At 32.3% G+C, this 22,847-nt stretch overlaps 1 protein-coding gene across 12 annotated transcripts in view; it reads right to left on the bottom strand.

Annotated features, from left to right (window-relative positions):
- The window catches only part of LOC142345573 (putative G-protein coupled receptor No18), a 280,348-nt gene that overhangs the window by 176,064 nt on the left and 81,437 nt on the right, over positions 1 to 22,847 (bottom strand). For 11 of the 12 annotated variants that reach the window (XM_075397689.1, XM_075397683.1, XM_075397679.1 and 8 more), the window contains one exon: positions 3,432 to 4,707. In XM_075397689.1, coding sequence (XP_075253804.1) covers positions 3,432 to 3,982 — 551 coding nt within the window. In that variant the 5' untranslated portion in view covers positions 3,983 to 4,707. Of the gene's footprint in view, positions 1 to 3,431; positions 4,708 to 7,236; positions 7,845 to 22,847 lie in introns of those variants that run through there. The other variant, XM_075397684.1, reaches the window with a different exon arrangement.

The following is a 22,847-nucleotide window of genomic DNA, read 5'->3' as shown; positions in this document are numbered from 1 at the left end:
CTTTGTGGATACAAAACTAATCTTTTCACCATGAAATGAAGTGGGGGTCGCGAGCGTTACCTTATATGGTTTGCTTCTGCAATTTTTCTGGAAATCAATTGCAGGAGGTACCAAATATAGTATGCATTTACACTTTTCTAACAATCCGTTCTTGTTTCCGGTGGTATCATAACCATTCAATACAAGCTGGGAAAAATTTACATCAAAAAGTCTCACTCTAACAATAATTATCTAGAGTCACCAGTCTGAACCGAATATTGATTCTAAGCACCATTCATTGACGATTCATTTTTGAAAACTTTGTGACTGGAATCACTTTACTATTGTCTCAGTAAACTGGTAAGTTAAACTTTCTTTCTAATAATTCTAACTAAGTTCAAGACTATAGTTGGATTGAAATTTTATTAGATAAAAAAAAATTCCATTTTATTTCTCACCCGGTAATCACTACTTTCAATTATACTCTGGGTGTTTAAAAACTCGGATTATCAAAATTTCAATTATAGTTGGCGCAGACATTGTAACCAGGCCCGAGTGACAAATATCCTTGGTTTGAGCCCAGCACGCGCTATGAGTCTTTTTTGAAGTATAAAAGCCAAGCCGAAAAATTGCATGAATCAGTGTAAGATTCAATACTGATACGGAATTGGGTTGAGTTTTTGTAGGATTTATTTACAGGTGGAGTTTGGTGCGACTTTTGTCTAAATTTGAAAAAAATGCAAATGAAGTTAAGTAAATAAAAAGACAACTTCATGAAAAATAAACCATAAAATAGAAGGAAGTTTAGTAATTGTTTTAGAAAAATTAAAGCGCAACTGTGATAAATTGTCGCTTAAAATAAAGTAAAGGGCGATATTCTTCTCAGGGTCTGACTTCCCGCCTAATTGTTTAGTTTCCCTGTTTCAATTAAACAAATGAAGGGTTCCATAAGAAAATAAACAAACGTGAACTAGTCTAAATGTCAAAACGAAAGACAGTTTAGAGACAAATTTAACCTTGAGGCCTTAACTAAAAGTTATTTGCAAAATTTCTGCAAAAAATTTACACCGCATATGTGAGCAAATTGCGGAGCTGAACAAGAAGTGAGAAATAAAAAATCTTTTTAACTGAAATTTAAAAATGGTTTCATAAAAAAAGAGTCATATATTTTTCGCGCATGCGCTCTGATATACGAGAGCAGTCAATGACATCAAAATTTGTTTGTTAAACGTCATTTGATAAAAGCTGAAGTGAATCGCGAAAAATCTAGAACAATTGCTAGCCTTTTCATTCGACAATTACTTGTAGTCAAGTTTGATATCTGGGTTATTTTGAAAAACTGTAGCGTAACTCTATCTTTGTTCACAGTGGCAATGACCAACCGTTTCAGCTGTTTTGTTTGAATTTTGCTATAACTGGTTCTCGGCAATAAGGTTGCTACAAAAATTTGCTTTGCTTGTAAGATTTTCTATTTTCAATTACTCGGTAGTCAACAGTAACTAACTAGATTTTTTCTTCAAGACTGCTACCGTTGAACTGTCTATGTTAGGTTGAACTTAACAATAGTTTCGGTTTAAACACAGCCTGATCGGTTGTAGAATATTATGTGAAAACTAGATAAGGCCAAAAGGAAGTTTTGTAGCCAGTAGGTGAAAATTCTGAACTAAAATTTTATGAAATATAGGCGAATATCGTTGAAACATGCGAAAGAGGTTCTGCAACATCTGCTTAGTAAAATAATGTTTCTAAAAAAACTAATAATAGACTTCATACAAAAGTAAGCTTACAAAAGCAAACAAATATTGATTAAAATTTTAAAATTTTGATCGTTGTAACAATTTAATGCAATTTAAGTTCAACTCTTCTAATTTTCTGTGCTTTTTTCAACCGTAAATATCAATAAGACTATTGATAACAGCATAAAAAGTATGAGTACTATGAAAAAATTATACTTTTGCCATGATCAATTAACAACTATTCTGCAAGTAAAGTTGACTCATAGAGATACTTGACAACTTTATAGCATCAAGTTCGTTTTGAAGTACATCTCTTAATTCTTTTAATTAGTATTCGTTCAACTTTAACAAGAATTAATTTCAGAATTTTTGCCTAATGATTACAACAATTCTGTCCACATACAAGGTTTTTCGCCTAATATCCGATCTTCCTGCCTGAAAAATCCTGATTTCAAGGGTGAGACCACGAGAAAGTTTCAGATTCCAGACGTGGTGACATCCACCAAAAAAAGGAAAATGAAACTCACAAAAAGAACGTGGGGAGATATAAAAGGACAGCTGAAAACAAGCTTCTGTTAATCAACTACAGAGTGAAAAAACTTATTCTACTTTAATTACGCAAATATAAAAGCATAGAAAATAATTTATATCATAAGCGTATTGTATCCCGGAACTTGGTCTCTGAGACTTTAACCGCTGAAAAATTGTATATGCATAACAACCATGACTGAAACATTAAAAAAACCCATAAATAGAAAAGTTTTAGCCTGAGCAGACAAAATAATGATGTCTGTTGTCTGAGCAGAACCAATTGCCGACTCAATAACTTCTGTCCCGAGTCAAACCCCGTCTTAAAAGTCAAACCCCGTTTGTCTGCTCAGTGTGAAGATCATGTACAGTCAAATATACATCTCAGTTAAGTAGGTTAAGTAATACTGTCAGCTAATAAATCTCATTGATGAGCTGACAGTGGAAGAGTGAGATAAACAATACAGAGCGAGTCGAAAAAGGAAAAAAATCTCTTTCCTGTTCAGAGTATAACAGCCGCTTAATGAGGTAAAATCAGCCAAATGAATAGAAAAAGTCAAAAACAGTAATGATTTTCTCGAAGTTCCGAGTTCACTTATAAGTTTTATGACTTGAATGGTTAAGTATAATAACTTAAAAGGAACGGCCGAAAAACTTATAAGTGAATCCGGAATTTTGAGAAAATCATTACTGTTTCTGACTTTTTCTATACATTTGGCTGATTTTACCTCATTCAGCGACTGATATATTCTGAACAGAAAAGAAACGTTTTTTTTTTCATTTTTCGACCCGCTCTATATTGTTTATCTCATTTTTCCACACTCATTGAATTGCAATTTGTTTTGTCTGCCAGCCTTCCTCTTATTCGAGAAATTTTTTATGAACATTTATGAATCAGACTCAGAAACAATCATGTTTCTCAGCCGCTTAATGAGTATAAATAAACAGATCAAACCTACCACATCGAAAAGAATCCACTGTTGTTGTTTTTTTCCTGTGTTATTTTTCAGATTAGCTTGACTTTTTATTATGCTGTTGTCGCTCAAAAAGGAATTTTGGACAGTTCTGTGTCACGCACAAATTCAAGCAGGCCTTCTTGCTATTCAGAAATTTTACATTTTTTAATGAATCGAAAGAAAAAAATTTTATTCAGTGGCCGAAGGATTAAAATAAACAGATCAAACTTACCACAGTGAAGGGTCCAACGGGTTCATTGTCACTTTGGGGAACGGAAGCGGGTTCTTAGAGGTCGTCTTCTCCAAATAGTGAACAAAATGGCGCTCGATTCTCTCATCATTCGACACCCGAAGTTCTTTCATAAATAACTCCAACTGGTTTGCAAGGTACTCCATGTTAATCACCGAACTACCCTTATCGGGTACTAAATTATCACTACCAGGTAAATTTGACCTGTCCTCTGACAATAATGAATTGTTATAATCCGGTAATGATTCGTTATTATAACCATCTCCTGCGCTACCCATTCTTGAATTATCGTAACTTCTACTCAGTAACAAATTTGATGAGTTTGAGTTACTAAATTGATTTCCGATAAAATGTGATGATTTTTCTAAGGATCGTCGAGTTAATCCGTTTTGAAAGTTGACAATTTTGGAATAATCTTGGTCGGATAATATCTTGGACTGGACTTTCGGGTCTTTAAATTCAATAGCGGGGTTACCAAAGGAATGATTTCCGTGTTTTGCGGCAACTGCTGCTATATAAGATGACATTTGCATGATTTTGGGACTCAAATAATCTTCAATCTAACTAAATTTTGGAAAAATTATGATAATTAAATAAGATTTAAGATCATCTAAGTTGAAACTTTCATTCAATATAAGAAAAATTCGAAAATTTAACGAATCTGATGTGTTCTGAAAAAATTTCACTGATTTTTTGGACTTTTGTTTTAATAAATAGCAAAATTTAAAGCTCATTTGTCAATTTTTTGCTAGCTATTTCTGCACTTAATAAGCTGTTGACTTCAATTTAATCAAGCAAACCAACCGCGTTACTAAATTTTAAACAAAAATAGTCTTTAATCAAATTCCGATATCGATACAGTCGCTGTTTTGAGTTTTTATCGACTTCAAATTTTTGTCTAAAATCGCATTCAGTCGCTTTGCAACTTAGGCCAATTTTTCCACTCAAAACTCGCTTCTCTTACACTTTCGCTGTTTGATATTTCAGTCTTTTTTCCATAACTCATCGCATCGATGGACAAATTCGACTTGGCATTTCAGCTTTCAAGTGTCTTAAACGGCTGACTGGTTTTTGATTAGTTTCTTGGAGAGAATTTGAAATTCGCCTTCAAAATTTCTTCAGGTTTTTTTCATTCTTTGCGTTTTTGTTGAGTTTATTCATCAGTATCGTCAGAACGTCATTTCCGCTGTTGACAGGCGTTCACGCGTTTCCTTTTTGTTTACTGTTGAACATTTAGTTGAGTTCCTCTTGCCTGTTCCTGAAATAGAATGAATTATTTAGGTTCTAATTATTTCCACTATCGAGTTTAAAATTTATTCTATGGGGAGTACATGAATTTATTGAACTTGTCAAAATTTTATTTTGAGTTTGTCGCTTGCAATTTTTGACGGAACTAAGAAACGGAACTAAATGCAAGCAAATTGAACAACCGGACTAAAAAAGTGAGGAAAATTACGTAATAATTTTAAATTTCAAAAGTTAGGTGGGCAGCCGTAAAAAATTTTTGCAAAACATACGCGTTTTGACCTTGTTTTTCCGCATTTTCATAATATTCTCGGAAGAAAAAGTAGTCACTTTTACTCAACAAACACAAATAACAAAATGGTTTTAAGGATTTTCAAGGAAATTGGAATAAAATAGTTTAGAAAATAACAAAAAACATAAAAATTGCCAATCATGGCTATTGAGATGTCAATATCAATCATAGATAATGTCATTCACAGTACGTTGTTTTAAAAAACAAATAGCAATTTTGTAAAAAAGTCAAATAAACAAATTTTTTCTGGTCAAAATCTAATGACAACTCTTTTTTGGTGAATTCAAATTTAATCACATTAATCTGATATTACTTATGACTGTGTTGTCTGAAGTGTTTATATAAGAGTAACTGGCGTGCAGTTCAAATAGATTATCAGAAATCAATATTTCTAAATCTTAAAGCGACGTCCGTTTCATATATAATCCAAACTAATTTGCTTTTTCGCGCAAAAAAGGAAAAATAAATTTGAAGACAAAAATATTTTAAAAAATGTTTGAAATCAATAGAAATTTGCCATTTTAAACACTTATTCAGTAGTTGACATTCAATAGAAGTTGTTGTTTTTCAACACAACTGATCTGTTGTATTAGATCAGATGTCATTGATATTTGCAAAAAGAATTTGTAAAATTCTGCATTAGCTCAGAATCATTCTTTTCTGGACAATGGCAAAACTATAGGCAAAAGTTAATGGATTTTTAAACAATTCGACATGAAAAATAAGAAAAAGTAACATACGAAATACACATCTTTGCCGACTAAGAGAACTGATAGTGAACTACTGAAACTGGAGAGTAACATCTCCAGTAAAGAAAAAAACGTGATTTACGCCTTAGAAATATCTTTGAAGTTCAATAAATTGGAGAAAAAACAATTTTTATTGTTGAGGTTTTAACGAAATGTAACAATTATAGTCTCCAAACACAAACACGACTTTGATGCATTTTCTAGTTTACATTGCTCTAACAAATTTGGAAGCATAAATTTAAAGAGCAAAACTAATTCAAATGACAAAGCGGTATTGTTGGAAGCTGACAACTAACCATCAAGGAGTCAATCCGAAGTTTCCTTGGCTTTAATTTCTGATTTTCGACAATTGGAACGTTAATTTTTTTTACTAAAATAAATTCAATTCACCTTTCAAATTCCGATTTTTAGTGCCATCAGCTGAAAAATAATACTGGACACGATGCATTCTAGATCCTACTTAATATAAACTGGTTCATGAGAAATTATATACCTCGAAGTCCATTATCAAAGGAAGTTGGACGTATATAAAGTGCACGAATCATCATTTTTTTAAATTAAATCTTTCTAGTTGCCAGTTGAAAACAAATTTTATAATCAATGAAACCTTTAAACGAATTTTTATTGAATTTTATGACCAAGAAAAAAATGTTTTCGCATCAAAAGTATATCTAAAATATTTGAGCAATGTTTTTCAATTGGTGACCGATTATTGTATTATCATGGTTTCATACGAAAAAAATGTATGTAATACTGTGAGTTAAAATTAAATTACGCTTTCTTGCCCACTGACAATTCTAGAAGTTTACGACTACAAACATGGAAATTATAGCTTTCACCTGAGCTTTTTTCATCAGTACTGCTCTTAATAGGGGAGAGACAAAATCAGGGTGTATCAAAAGTTGTTTTTCAGATTCTACAATTAAACCTGAAAGAAAAAAATGTATTTTCAGATTTTTTGATTAATGGCATCATATTTGATACCACAATGAATAAAAAATAGATTGCTATCAGAGCTGCGACAAAACATCTTTCTTATATGTGCATAAATTTTTTTATGTTTTCAAAATGGGAACAAGCTATCACCTGAAAGAAAAAAAATGCCCTGTTATCAAAACATAAATAAATAACATGGGTTTATAAATATGTGTTTTAGTCCTTATGACCTAACTCTACCAAAAAAAAAATTGTTAAATGAAACAATGTTGACTGAAAATGTTTGATAAAAACTATCAAGAATGAACCAGTTTCTGCTGCCAATTCTAAACTTAAGATTTGTGATTCTTAAAAAAATATAGATAAAAAAATATATTTATTTTCTTTGTTACATATCTTAAGAGCTTTTTTATTGCAGTTAAACAAACTTGACTTTAAATTTTATTTTTGAGAGTCAGTTTTTAATTTTAAAAGGATGACTCTATCTCGACTATCTGCTGCGCAGCTATTTGAAAAAACTCCCCTCTTTTGACCTAATATAAGAGTGCAGAAATTTGGTACTTACCCGTCGAGCCGTAGCTTTTTAAAAATCAAATTCATTCCCTAGGAATTATTTCCCCGCGGCGCCTGAAGAAAATTGAGAAATTGAAAAGAACTGGAAAATTATTTTAAAAGTCCGGCGCGAAAGGCGGGATCAATTGTTGATGTAACAAAGGGGTTCAAAAACACAAAAAATGACCTTCCAAAAATCCGAAAGAATAATAGGTGCCTCTGTGAATAAATTGGTCTTCCATTTGATTTTGGGAAAAGAAGCGGAGAAGAACAGAGAAGGATAATAATATGTAAAAGCAAGTTATCTCAAAATTTTTAGAGCGATAATAACACAATGAAAAAGTTGCTATTTTTGTGGAAAAATTAACAAAAAGGGCGGAAATTTGGCGCAGCTTCGTTTTATTTCTCAATTTTTGGTTGTTTTTTATCATAACTTCAGACAATGGTTAAGGGTTGGGTTGGTAAATTATCAGTGTTTTCTATCTATATTAATAGGGAAAATATTTGGGCTTTTTCTCTGGAGAATTTGCATTTTCTGAGGTCGAACTCGAAATGAAAAAGAGTAATATTAGTTGTAATAATAATATTAATAACACACAAGTAAGGTTCCACCCTAACATGTAAGAGTTATAACATACCCATGATAATTCTCCTCAAAAGGGCAAAAGATAATGTTCATGTAATATTCATAATGTAATAACAAAATTGGTTATAAAAGAAATAACCAAACAAAAGTCGGGTCAAGTTTGTTTTTATACCAATTTTACATGCCCGTAGCACTAACATAATAAAAATAATAAAAGTGGCTGCCGTTTTTGGAGAAAGAATTGCGTTTAATTTTTGGATAAAAAAAGTTATTAGTCTTAAGAGAACATCTATCTCGTCTGGTTATATTTCTCTAATTATCAGTTAAACAAAATTAACATTATTTCATCATATCTTCAAACTTTGGTGGATATGAAAATGAATCTTAAAATATGGAACACGCCTCCCTCCAATTTGCTGTGCTGAATTGATCAAATTAGTTATTAAAAGTTAAGTTCAAAAGTGAGATACTTTTTTTTAAATATTTCTACCAAAACTGCATTCCAAATGTAATAATAACCGTCAAGTCAAATTCTTTCTATAGCACCGCAAAATCTTTTATCAACGCATTTAGATAACAAAAATAAAATTTAGTAGAATAAAATAATGTGATTTTGTAAAAAAAAAAACAGTTTTCTTAGTCTTCAAAATTTTCTGAAGTGCCGTTTGTAGCAAAAAGCTCAGATTTAGTTTCAAGTAGCTCCAAGTCAAAAAGGACATTATGTATTCCAGGCCAAATATATCACAACACAGTTTAAAGTGAATACCCTATGTCTCGCAGAACAATAAAAACGATCAACTGCCAAGAATTAAGAAAAAAATCCCAAAACTTTAATTACTGGAACCACAAAAGAACACATACACACACCATGATTATTGGCGGCTTTTGAATCCCGCTTCAAATTTCAACGCACATTGGCTCGCTATATTTTCCAAAATGTTTCAAAAAAAAGAATTTTTAAAACTTTTTAAAGTTATTTTTTTCATTTTTGGTTCGATTTTAATCGATGATTTCTGATAGTTTTTATTTTCTCATAACTTGATTCTCAGTTTTCTGAACACCCAAAAATTTGGAATTTCGCCAGAAAATCCATATAATGAAAAAAGTCAGCTAGCAAGAACTTTTTACTTCTGTGGTTTTTCTGGCCAAATTGCAAATTTTTGGGTGTTCAGAAAATTAAGAATCAAATTATGAGAAAATAAAAACTATCAGAAATCGTCGATTAAATTTTACAAGGACTAAAATAAAAAACATTAGCTTTAAAAAAATAAAAAGTTCTTGCTGTGTAAATCTGAAAAGATGCGGTGTTATTTGACTAATGACCACTTTTATGGTGTTTTCATTCGGAACTTAAAAATTTTTTTCTATTTATCTGCTCCTTTCAATGAAAAAATTTGATTTCTGCTTTTGCAAGATCTTTTTCAAAGCCTACAGATAAGAAATCACAAAATAATCAGGAACTATGCAGCCTGAACAAATTATTCCATACTGAAAAACGCAGATTCTTTTCTGACAAAAAAAAATGATGAAAAAGTTGCAGCGCGATAACAACTCAATTTTTTTCATTTGATGCGTTACGTTTTCATCGTTGTTCAAAAACTTAATTTTAATCTGAAATAATATTATTCTTTATTTTTTTTCAAATTATTTGGCCAATCAAGGTGCCTTAAAAAGACCAAGTCTCTTAAATGATAAGTTCTGTGTTTTATGTGTGTCGGTGTGCGGAAAATTAAAGTGCAATTAGTCTCAGAGAAGGTTCAAACTATTCAAAATTTTTGAAAAAAAATTCTAAATAAAAAGAAAAACATTTTTACAGTGTTTGACTTATTCCAATCTTAACCGTTAGCTATTCTATTCAAAAAAACCAGAAGTCACGCAATCCAATCAAGGGATCAATATTTTAAGCAAAGACTTTTGGGTATAACTATACATAAGAGTATACGATGGAATTGTCGATTTTATGAATGCATTAGACGCCCCCGGTGAAGACATTCAAATATTTGAATTAAACATCCTTGTTTGACGTTATAAATAGGAAAATTGTTGCGGATGGGAATGAAACAAAAAAAATAAATGATTGATCAAGGCGTATTTGTAATAATAATCGCAAATTGTAAAGTCGGATACATCAAAGCACAGATAATAGAAAATCAACTACTTAAAATGGGAAAAATCTCTTTTCCCATTTTTGAGGGTACAACTTTTTGAAAATTGTTAATATGGGTGGCCCATATGTAAAGTCTAATAAGATTGTTTGAAAAGTTTTGTTATTCTACATGTTGTTGCACATATAAACTTTCTAAAAAGTTAGTGAAACAATTTACTAACAAATCTGGTTATAATATTTAAATATAATGAGTCAAATTTTTAATTATCCTCCAAAAATGAGCTTTACTTCTGATATATATATATATATATATATATATATATATATATATATATTTATATATATATATATATATATATATATATATATATATATATTTATATATATATATATATATATATATATATAGAAAATACAGAAAAAATTACCTTTCAATCCAAATTCCGGCATTTCAGGAAAAATGAGACGTTAGCCGGCGTCACTTTGCCGACAATTGATTGAAAAAAGCTCATAAATTTGATTGTTACCGAAAATGATCACACCTGTGCTCCGTCTCTGACGAGGCCAGTTATAAATAAATAACCGGTGGTTATAAAATAGTCAAGCTTGTTTATGCTTAGTCAAGCCTGTTTGTGTGGACATAGTAGCAAACCAATGAAACAACAAAATTCGATGGAAAAAAAACAAAAACAGGGAAATTTTAAGACAATATGGCCTAATTAAAGAAAATTTTGTATGTAGAAATCAAATTATTGTTTCATGTAGAATAAAATATAAAAAGTAGCATAGACAAAAATTGAAGAAATTATTGATAACTACAGAAATTTTTTACTTCGGAGACAATTTTTATAATCGATTGTTCTATTTCACAAAATAAAAGTGGCAAAAAGGAATGTGTGTAACAATGAACAGAAAATTAAACAATTAAGCAAAAGTCAGGAAAATTAATTGTAAAGTTGTCAAACAATGATTAAAATTGTTATCAGACACAACAAATATACGACATTTGAAGAAAACATCAATTCAAATACAAGAAGTTTACATTCAAAACTACCAAAAAGAAAAATTAATGGCAAAATCAATGTTTGTCTAAATCGCCTGACAAGTTTTACAATTTGAGAGACTTAATTTGACGCTGAAAGGATTAAATTGATTTTGATGGAAAAGCAGTTTTGTTCTCATAAAGAATAAACCTCCAGCTATTAACGAGTTGATAACTATAACAAGTTAATAACTTCTCACCAGAGGGGTTGTCGTTTATGATAAGTTGAAAGTTTAATTAAACTCTATAACTGGATAAAAATAACCTTGTTGTAAATCCGCTGAAAGTCATTTTGACTGCTATTCCTAATTTTTTGTTCTTAAAAGTCTCAAAATCTCAAAAATAATACATTTTATACATTTTTAATTCTAACGACAACTGCAAAAGATACTGAAAATAGAATGATTAATTTAATTGCTGTTTTTTGGCGCATCGGCGTTAAATTTGGTATTTTAGGCACAAAAAAGATTCACAAATCAATAAACAACGAGTTGAATACTTCAAAAAATTGGCAGTTTGTAAATAGTTTGGCAAATTTTGGGCTAAAAATAAATGTCGGCTAATAAAAAACGCTTATAATACGTCTGGCAAAAACTTAGGCTCGATTATTTGAGAGTTTTTCTACTTTTCTTCTCATTTTCTTTTGAAAAAAATTGACTGCTGCTTTGCGAATTCATTTTTAAAACTGCTAGATAGGTTTAATAGTTTAAACGGACACCGATAGCATTACTCAGTAAAAATATTACATAATTAAACAGTATATAATTTTAACAAAAATAAATTTTCAAATTGGAGAACATGCAGATACCAATACAACAAAAATCAGGAGCTAAGCAGCCTAAACGAAATAATGCCTACTGAATAACACCTGGTAGATAATTTTGTCAATAAACACAGATTATTTTCTGACAATGAAAAAGAAATGATAAAAAAATTGCAGATCAAGAAAAGTTTACTTTCTGCTATCATTCTTTTTCAAACACTAATATGAATAAAACCCACTTTTTCCCTTTCAAAAAATATCTTTTGTGTTTTGGGAGAATCATTTTGATTGGCAGTTTTTCTTAGACATCACATATTTGTATGGAAAACTCAAGCGCAATTAGTCTCAATTAAGACTCAGATAAGCTGTTCGAAGTTTTTGAAAAAGATCTTTACAGTATTGGGCTCATTCTAAACTGATTAAGTGATAGCTATTTTTTAGAAAATTAAAAAAATACACTCGGTCCTCCTTCTTTGAGGAAAGACAATTGGGCATATTTATGCAAAAGAGTATGCGACGCGTTTGTTGATTTCAAATTTTGAATGGATAAGAAGCCCCTGTGAAGATTATAAAATATTTGAATTAAACATCCTTGTTTGATGTTATAATTAGGAAAATTGTTACGTATAGAAATGAAACAAAAGTAGTAAGTGATTGATCAAGGCGTACTTGTAACAATAATTGCAATTTGTATAATCGGATACATCAAAGCACAGATCATATAAAAATATCTACTTAAAATTTGGGTAAAACTTGTTGAAATTAGTAACAGTGTCTATCAGTCGTTTCAATTTAACATGTGTGAAGTCTACTAATAGTTTTTAACAAATTTTGTTGTAAATGCTGTTGCACACATGAAAAGCAAGCAAAAAAGCTAGTGCGTTACCTTTTGAAACAATTTACTAACAAATCTGGTTCTAATGTTTACGTATAATCAGACAAATATTGTATTGTTTTCCAACATTAAGCTTTTCCTTCGCATCAGAAGGAAATCAGCTTTACATTGGTAAGAAGTGTAAGCCTTCAGCTATTAACGAGTTGATAACTATAACAAGTCAATAACTCCTCTCAAGAGGTGCTGTCGTTTATGATAACTTGAAACTTTAGTTAAACTCTAAACTGGAATTAGAGATTAAAACTAAAAACTAGCCTTGTTGTGCATCTGCGGAAAGTGTTTTGACTGCTAATCGTAATGTTTTTTTTCTTGGAGGGAAAGGTCTCAAAAAATTTATAGTTCCGATAACAATTTTGAAATATATTGAAAATGAACAGCTGTCAAAGTCTGATTCATCTGTTCAAAAAAAAACATCTTCCAATTTTCAAATATATTCATAGTGCCATCACGGCGAAATAATTTAAGTTTGATTTTTACAACTCAGAAAGATTTAATAGATTAATACACTATTTTTGTCTCTGGTAACTTTTAAATAAACTTAAAAGATTGTACAGAAATCGAATAAGGTTTCTCAAACAATTGAACACACAGAATTATAATCATTTAGTCATTTACATTGCAGCTACTTGTTTAAACGTCGAAAACTACAATTGTATCATGCGTAAATTTTTATATACCAACATTTGATATTTTAACTTTAAAGTGAAAGAAGTAATATATATCTTGAGAAAAAAGATACAGAAATATGATTGAAAAAACAGCAACAGCTCAAGTATAAACCAAAATTGTAATTACTTCTTTCATCAAAAACTCAAAATCCCATTTTTCCTAAAATTGTGTTTGTTTAACTTTTGAGAATAAGAATGACGAAAATTTTAAAAATTGAACAAAAACTAGGTTCAAATTTTTCAAGAAGCCCTTGAAACCCTCATTGTTGTCAGAGATCTTTGAGGTCATTTGCAGAAATAGGTTTTCTACCGACAATCATAAGGAAGCAACTTCAGGTCATTTTGCTTTACGAATATCTCTATCTTTTTCTGTGATATCCTCTTTGCAGTCCTTACTTACAGAATGAAATCCAATAACTTTCCTAAAATATCTCGTAGCCCCAATTCCTTCATATATTTTTATCGAATCATGGGCTGATCACAATGAACTTTTCCTGGCAACCATATCAAAGCCATGTATGGAGTCTCTGGTAACTTTCAATCACATATCTGACCATGAAAAATTGACGTCACTCAAAAAAATTCTTAAAACAAACACATATTGCGCTTTTAGAGGGGAATAACTCTTCAAGTCTGCTCAAAAATTTAAAGTTTATTGTATTTTGGTCATATCCAAGACCAGTCATCCTCATGTCATGTAAGAGCATAAAAGTCAAATTCTAAAAATACAAAAAATCTATACGAGAACATTTATACGAACAATCTGTGAATTTCTTCTTTGCTAGGATCAAAAATTTATCTACCCCAGGCCACCTCCCAGTGTGATCAACGAATACGTCTTCTTTGCGAATTAGTTTTTTGAATATTTGCTTGCTACTATTTTTGAAAACTAAATGATTCAACTCCATATTCAGAGACAAGATAGATCACTACACTAAGGGTACATCTTGTATCGCATTCGGTGGAGGGCACAAATGGTCGAAAGCCAGAAACCTTTCTATTTTTGCTCTTTTAAATTTTACTCACAAAAGAACTCCTAAAAAACCATTATTTTTAACAGTCGCAATTGGATTTCGAAACAAAATAAATTTTTAAATCTCAAAATGAAACCAAGAGCTCAACGATTTGCTTTACGTAAGATCTTTTTGATAACAACCAAAAATCATTATGATGGTTGAAGATAAAATATAATTGAACGTCTAGACACGTACGTCATTTTTCACACGTTAGCAAAATAAAAATAAACGACGAAAAGTAAAACACTTTTTTTCAGACAAAATATATTGGGGTAGCTTTAACGCAATTACCTAAGTCGAATCAAAAAGCACTTAGAAGGTTTCATTTGCATCAAAAATGAATACAAAAACTACTTTTTTCTGTAGAGAACGCAATTTTGTGTCTATTTCTCTTTTTTTAAAGAGCATTATCAATCGAAATTTTCTGAGTAGTGACTGAAACGCGCCCAAAATATGGTAGTAAAATAATAATGTTGTATTTTTTGGAGTGGGTCAAGAGGAGGGAGGAGCTGCAGGAAGAGGAGGGGGGGTGAGGGGGAAAATCGCATTAATCCTTGTTGGTAGCAAAGCCAGTGAAAAAACTTGAGATGTTGGTTGAAATATGAATTTCAAATTTACAGAATTTACATATGGCCGATAGAATCAGATATTATCAAATTTGGCTGGGCTGCTACAGATCACACAATACGGGATCTCTTTATGTATGCCAGTCAAACTTGACAAAAGATATAACAAATCGAAGGCAAAGATATATGCCTAAGACCTGTCTGTGCTATAAGTCTCAATTTAAAGTAGTTGGGGGGCTGAAAAGTTCAATTAATTAAATAGATAGTTTAAATGAACAAACTTACACTGAGTAGTATTAAACCGGGCTGAGCTGTTACCCGATTGTGTTGTTGTTAAATGATTGTGTCGTTGAAAACTTCTAAAACTTCTTCCAGTTGATTTCTCACAAGTATGTTCTGTTGGAAAATTTGCTAAGTTGGAAATCTTTAATAAAATTTCTGTTTAAATTTAGGAATTTATTTTGCAAGAAAAATGAAGCAGTTGTCTGCTGCTCGTCGCTGGCTCTGTTATTTGTCTCTCTAATTTTATTCCGTCCCACTTCGCTGAGAGAAACAATTAATTCCTCTCAGCTCCGTTTGGGCCGATAGGGAGCGAATCACAAACTCACGTTCATAGTGAGGTGCTTCTTAATTTTCCTATTGGCCGAGAAGGCAAGAGAATTAACTCTTTTTTATCTCACGGAAAAATTATTGAAACTCCAAAAAATAATAAAAATCTAAAAAGCTGAGAGCATCAATTATTGATTTCGTAGGCGCCTGTTTTCTGCTTTTCCCCTCTTCTAAAACCGCAACAATTATGGTTTTCTTGGGGGCTTTTTATGAGACTCTATTGTCTTTTCCCCTGAAGCAATCTGCTTCATCTTTATTGAACTTGGGGGGAAAGATCTGCATTGCAACTGTCAAAAGCAGAAGTAATTTAAATCAAAAGAAACTGTGGTTTTACAGGCCGCCTACGTTCAACAACGTACATTTTCTATCCTGGATATAAGCGAGGAGATCCAGGCCTAAAGTTGTGTTATTTAAATAAGTCGAACTGAGTTGTTTAAATACTTGTGTACTGGTAGTCTTAACAAGCGTTAGTTTGTTTAGCGCGCGGCGAAAGAATGGTTAATTAGCGCCTAAATACGTTCGCTCTAATGCGGGATTAATTATCCGCTCATTTGTAACGGCTCTCGTAATACTACAGCTCACCCCGATTTTAAGATAGAAAAGAAAAAATTAAAAGAAGAAATATATTGCATCGTATATAATTTTATTGCGCTTGAGACATATAAATGAGTTACTACAAGTTCAGACAGTTATGAAATTAATCGCAAAGGGCGACAATGGTATGCTATAAAATTAATCGCAAAGGGCGATAATGTTGTGCTGTATTATTCAAAAATTCTGGGGGCAAAATGACTGGGCTTGACATCGGACTGTTACCATCGTCTTCGATCAAAAGAACCTCTTGTATATCGTCCTCAGTTGGTTTTTCCTTATCCATTGATTGTCGCTTTTTGTGCTTTTTAACTCTCCTTTTGAGCTCGGAAATTTTGTTTCTTTGTTCTTCGTTTTCCTTCATTAATTGTGTTATTTTCTTTCCTAGCTCCAGATTCTTTTCTCCAAGTTTTTTGTTGGCGTTTGTTATTTCTAGATGTTTCAAGGAGAACGTTTTTAGCATAGTTTGTGCATTCGATTCGCTGGTTTTTTGGAGTTGATGGGCAACGACATATTGGCGCCGCCAATAGTCGTTAGGTAGTTGCTTCTCCTCAGGTGGTTTCTGTGATTCCATTTTCAGTTGTTCAAATTTCAGTTGCAATTCTTGCAACTCTGTTTCCTTTTGAAATAGTTCCTGCCTGAATGTGGTGTTTTCCTCTATTAAACTACTGGTGTTTATATTTGATAGTTCTGGCATGTCGACAGGAAAAGCGGAAATGGCATCGTAGGGGACTTCAATATATGCGTCGAGCATGTTATTCCTAAGGGTGTAAGTGCCATTCTTAGGGTCGCGATTTTTAATTCTCCACTTGTTGTTTTCTGTGGGGAGCGAGAAGGTTTTCAGAACTGGAAGCTTTTCGCTGTTGACTAGTATCTGTTGATGTCCATTTGACTGGATGATGTTTATTTTACTAGCAACCTCAAATTTGTTGTAGTTTGGTTTCAGGAAATAGAGGAGGGTGTTAACGTACCTCGGGTTTTCTTTATTCATGTTTTCCTCTCGCGGTTTCTGTAATTTCAAACATTCTGAGGGTATCTTCCTGATAGCGTCGGGAACGAGATCTTCAATGTTGTTCATCTTAATAATTTTGTTTTTGTCATTGCTAATTTGTTGGATTGGGAATTGTCTTTTTCTGCTAATTTGCCAGTTGTTTTCGGGATCATATTGACTGGAAGTTGATGGAGATGCAATAGTTGTAGTAACTTGTTGTGTGTTCTGAGGTTTAAATGGAGGCTTTGAGAAAATAGGAGGCTGGGAAGAATGGGTTTGTGTTTGTTCTTGTTGTGTTGTCACTTGTTGATGTTGACTGGGGATTATTACGCTTGCGAGTGTGGGTCTGGTAGTCATTGTTAGTGTTTCCTTGTGGATGATCTAAAATTATTTGATTTTGGTTAGCCTGTGTCATCAATATCACACATTATGGCTTCTTTTCAAGTTTGCAATTGTATTGCTAATATAAAAAAGTATTCTATTGTAAAAATGTTTTTGTAAGGTTTTGTTGCTAACTGCTTTACTTAAAAATTATAATGCTAAATGCATTTGTTAATAAAGTTTGGTAGAAAATCGTTTGTTTTGCTAAATGCAAAGTTAACTTTAATAAAGGGAGGGGGGTCATAAATTAAAAAATTTTTATACTTATGCCAGGCGGGCAGCCCTGGCACAAGTACGTCTTTCTCCGCTGCCCGGAGGTGTGAGTCTTGGGGCGTGCGTCACACTAACACGGCTGCAACGACCCGTGCAGCTGGGGAGACAACCTTGCTTTAGCTGAAAGAAGGAAATTTTTCGGGTCGTTTTTGGAAATTTCAATTATCGTGTTAGTGTTCTGAATTATTTAGGTTCAAAAGCCAGGGGGGCAGGCTGGAGAAAGCTGAGGTAACCCCTTCCCGAGGAAAAGTTAAAAGAGAGAAAAAAGATCGTTTGGGCCTGAGTGTTTTTGGTTTATTAGACAACGTCGTCTAAAAAATTTTTGCAAATGGGACATTTTTTCTGCTTATTTATGCACACTCGACAGAATCGGTGTTCGTCATGTTGGGAAAAATGTGGGTGTTTTGTTACTCCTAATTCTGTTTTCATTTTTTTGCATAAATTGCATCGGAAGTAGGATGTGATCAGGACGGGAAGACAAGGTCGAAGACAGATGGGACATTTAGGGTTTGGGTATCTTTTAAAAAGTGCTTTTCTGCAAGGAATACATACATAGTGGGGATTTTCTTTGGGGAATTGCTTGTGTAGTTTTTCTACAATAACGGTTTTCCGTGAACATATAGGGCAGATAATGTCCTTATGGGGATAGAACCAACGAAAACCGTCGAACAGGGATTGTGAAAGACCCATCGAGTGACTGTTATTTTATTTTCCTTATACAAAAACAGGAAAACCTCTGAGAAACTGCAGTAGGATGAGGTTAATAAGGAACGATATTGCAAGTAAGGTAATTAGGATTAAGATAAATATTTTTGTGGATAGGTCTAGATTGGTCATTTTCCGTATCTGGAGAAAATGGAAAGGAGGTAGTGATTAATAAAAAGGGATATTGCCAATGCGCATAAGAGGAGGAAAAGAAGAATGAACAATGTTACGGGATGCATTTTGTCAATTCAATGAGTAGTGTAGAACTAGGGTGAAGGAGGTGATTTGCTCCTGGTAAAAACTGAATTGAATTAGGGATATCGAGTGGATCAAAAATGAAAGCAGGAAAAGAATTAAAATTTTGGAAGTTTTTGGACGCATTATGTAATTATTTTTTCGCAACGAGGGCATAATTTATAGTCTTCTACGCAAAATTTACAAAAGTTGACGGGCTTGTGATCACTGTGATGAAACGTTTTTGCAACAGAATATTGAAATCTTGTTTGTTTGCAAATATCACATTGAAACCAGTTAAAGATTGAAAAGATAACATTAAATTTAGAGCATTTAGGACAAAAATCGTAGCCCATATCGTTTATAACATATTGGTAACAGAGCAGACACATTACGTGGAGTAGTTCGTTAGGGGGGTTTTCGTGTAATTTCTTGAAAACCATTGTTTCACGTCTGCAGCATAAACAAATTAATGAGACCGGTTTGGATTCTATAGTATTGGTTTCTTTGTCAGTTGTATTCATTTTCGGAAGATTGTTATTGGAGGGGATTATGGGACTGGTATGGTTGGAGGATTTGGTTGTTGATTATTTTGGGATTTTATTGCTTGGTCTATTACTAATATAACTACTAACATCAAAAAATTGAAAGGAATACTTACAACTACGAGGAAAACGGTTAAAACGAAGGAGAAGGCTGCTGCAATAATCATGAGGGCCATTAATAAAAAATCAAGTACTTTGGGGATAAACATTTTGGATAATTTGTGAAGGTAGTTTTGAATCAAGGATTTTACCACGGGTTGTTTGGGTCAATTGTTTGTTTGCATAAGGGGCATTTAGTAGTTGTGAAGGTCATACACTGCAAACAAATTGATTTTTCAGGGTGTAGGCTTTTGAAGTGGCTGCGGCAAGTGGATAACTTTTTGATTTCTTGACAAGAATCACACTGGAAATAATGGCAATGACTGATTGTATAAATGGGGGTTACGCAAATGGGGCATTTAGGTTGGTTCCAATATTTAAATAATTCATTTCTACAGGGAATGCAAGCAAAATGGGGCGGCTGACCATTTGGGTTTTTGTGCAATTTTTTGAATTGACGGCAAGGGAGATAACAAACAGGGCATTCAACTTTAGGGGTTGTATCAATTTGAGGTTGCTGAGACGATATCTTCAGAATGTTTCCCATTATAAGGACAAATTAGAAAGATTCGGGTATACGAGTTCTAATCCATGGTGTTCAAGTTCGTTGGGGATAGTTACATTTAGATCTGCAATAGCAAAAAAGAAATTCCAGTGTTTCTCGTTTGGATAAATGTAATAATGATTAATGGTACCGGTGCTTAAAAACATATAAGTTATCTTGATACATGCTTTATACTGTGTGAAACAAATATTGAACCATCTTTCTACTTTAACGATTTTAATTTTTTCCTTACCAATAAAAAAAATCATTTTAGTTTTAACAATTTGGAAAGAAATGAGGGGAAAAGAACAAATTGATCAGAAAAAAGGATAGAAATAATGAGCAAGGGAAAAAAATTATTTTTTTGGGGAGAGAAAGTTATGTGAAACAATTTACTTTACTGAAGAGCGCCCAAATTGACTGGGAAGTGCTCTTCGATATCGATGAGTGCGAGAAAGAATTCCCAGTGCATCATTCCCATTGTTACTCGAGTAGAACCCTCACATCCACGCTCGTAGTCTGTATAGTGTATAATTATACAGGGTTTAATCTCTGCTGTGGAAGTTTCAATGAAAGATCTCTCGAGGGACTCTACTTTGACTAGGCGCTCACCAAAGTGGAACAGCATTATAGAAGATCTAAATTAAAAGGTATTTTAGAACCATTTAAAGCTTAGGATATATTTATAAAGAATGTCCAATAGGGGGAAGATGGTGTTAAGGTAATGGTTCCATCAGTCCAAATGTTTAAATATTCAAAATGGAGTATTAATTGTGGGATTACTCTGTTGCTTTTTGTTGTCACAAATGATTTTTCAAAAAATTGAATTTGTATAAGGCAATTTTGGTATGAGAATATCATTGCTGCTTTTAATTGTTAATAGTTTCCAATTCTTTAGTAATGAAATCGTTTTGAGAACAATCACTTTTCGGCAATTCAAAATAAAGATTGTGAGGTACACAGTTTGGGTTTTCTAGAATAAAGAGGAAGAATTTCCAATGAACTGAAAGAGGATTAATACTTATTAAACAAATTTTTTCACTTTGGATTTCTTTGAGCGTTACTAGCATAGTAGGTACAGGAGTTGGGTATGCATCAAAAGATCGTTGAATTTTTTGTAACTCTACAAATTTATTGTTAACTGCAAATATCATAGTTTAGAATGATACCTAAGCAATGTAGATTGGATGTTGTACTTGAAATACCGAGTTCTCTTTGAATGCTAGGAAAATGGTGAATTCGGCGAACTGAGGATGAGTAATGAAAATAGTTAAAAGTCTGTAAATATTTGTCATGGGTTTTTTTGCGAAAGTCATTATACTTATAGCGGAAACATAGTATACGGCTAATAGCTCAAAATTTTGGTTTCCGATTCTGATTTGTAAGTTTCTATTAGTTAAATGAATCATGTTGCTGATCTAGCTCATTTGGCAGACTATTAGGGTCGAATTGTGCTAAATACACGAAATAATTCCAATACAACGAATGAGGAGTTAAAATCACAGTATCGTTTTCCCAAGTGTCCCAAAACTCAAAATTTATTACGATTTGAGGGAAAATGTCTCCGTGATTTTCTTCAAAAGTTTTCTTTATTTGATAAATTGTAACGAGTCTATCTTGAAACAAAAAGTACATTAATGGAAGCGTTTTAGTTGTTAATTAACTTATTGTTCTTCATTTCAAAACTATGTATAAAAGTATGTAAATGTAAAAAAAGGATAAAAAAAGGTGTGTCAATTATTTCTGAAAGGAGGATTATTGACAACGATTGATAATTATAGTTAATATATCAATCGGATTCACTGCAGCAAAATCGGAGTAGAGGAAGAGTGCAGGCAATAGCTAGATAGACATAGTTGCGATTACATAGTTGAAAATGGATTATGAGAATTAAAAAGCAAGGAAGGAATCCACACATGTCTCTTACAGGAAAAGTCAAAGTCTAATAATATTTTTCTTCAGACGCTTTGAAACAATTTCGTATTCGACTCCAATGTTTACAAAAGTAATTGTGTCATCAATCAGGGCTCTTAACAATGAGAAGTATTGAAAATTTGAATGCGGTACGTCCAAGTCTATAATGTCACTGAAGTAGAAAGATGCAACTCTAATAGTTACAGTAGTTTTTAAATCGGAAAGACTTGAGGATAATATCTGTCCGGTGTATTGTCCAAATCGAATGAATAAAGCGTTAGGCTGTTTTATGAATTTGGGTTGCATAGCATAGCATCCTTGAGGTGTATCTAAACAAGATATTAATTAACTTATAGAGTCTAATACAAATAATTTTTATTATTTTTGAGAGAAATTATTTTTTTTATAAAAAAGATGATTTTTTTATTAACAGCTTTAAGGAGGTGCCACCACACTTAGAATGGTTGCATCATTTTGTGGTTGTGGTTGATGTGACGCCAGATTTGGGTATTCTACTTTATTATTTTCTGTATGACAATGCTCATCAATTTTATTTTCTCGAGGTTGATTCTCAACGCATTTGTAAGTTTTTTCTATTGTGCTGTAAGGTTGATAATTACTAAGCGGTAAAAAATGATTGTTGTTCTGCGGGGCCGACGGTTTGGTTTCGTTAGAGAATACCGGTGTAAAGAACGATAAGATACAAAGATTATATGTTGCTCCTAATAGAATTTTCCAAAAACCCATTGTTTTGTTGGATATTTTGTGGATTTCGAACGCTCTTATGATTGTTACGATTACATCAGTTAAGAATTTTATGCACAAGAAACAAGCAAAATAAACTCCAATTTTTTCCAGATAAAAAGTGATGATTCCAAAAGTGCCTTTGAACTGGTTTGTAAAAAATGTAGGTGAAAGAAGAGAATCTAGATAAATTTGTCTGTTAATTCCCATTGCTGACGCATAGATATCTTTTTGAGAATAGTCTATGCTTCTTCCTTCTAGAACTTCTCTTGAAATTTTTGTCAAAACAGATTTTGAAGCTTCCGAATGCAAGATATTGTCCCAAAATGATTTAAGTTGATTTGGTGTGTA

Source organism: Convolutriloba macropyga, chromosome 9, assembly GCF_964194025.1.
Source record: "Convolutriloba macropyga chromosome 9, txConMacr16.3, whole genome shotgun sequence".
In the NCBI taxonomy this organism is placed as follows: Eukaryota; Metazoa; Xenacoelomorpha; order Acoela; family Convolutidae; genus Convolutriloba; species Convolutriloba macropyga.
This window is presented reverse-complemented; position numbering and strand designations above follow the sequence as displayed.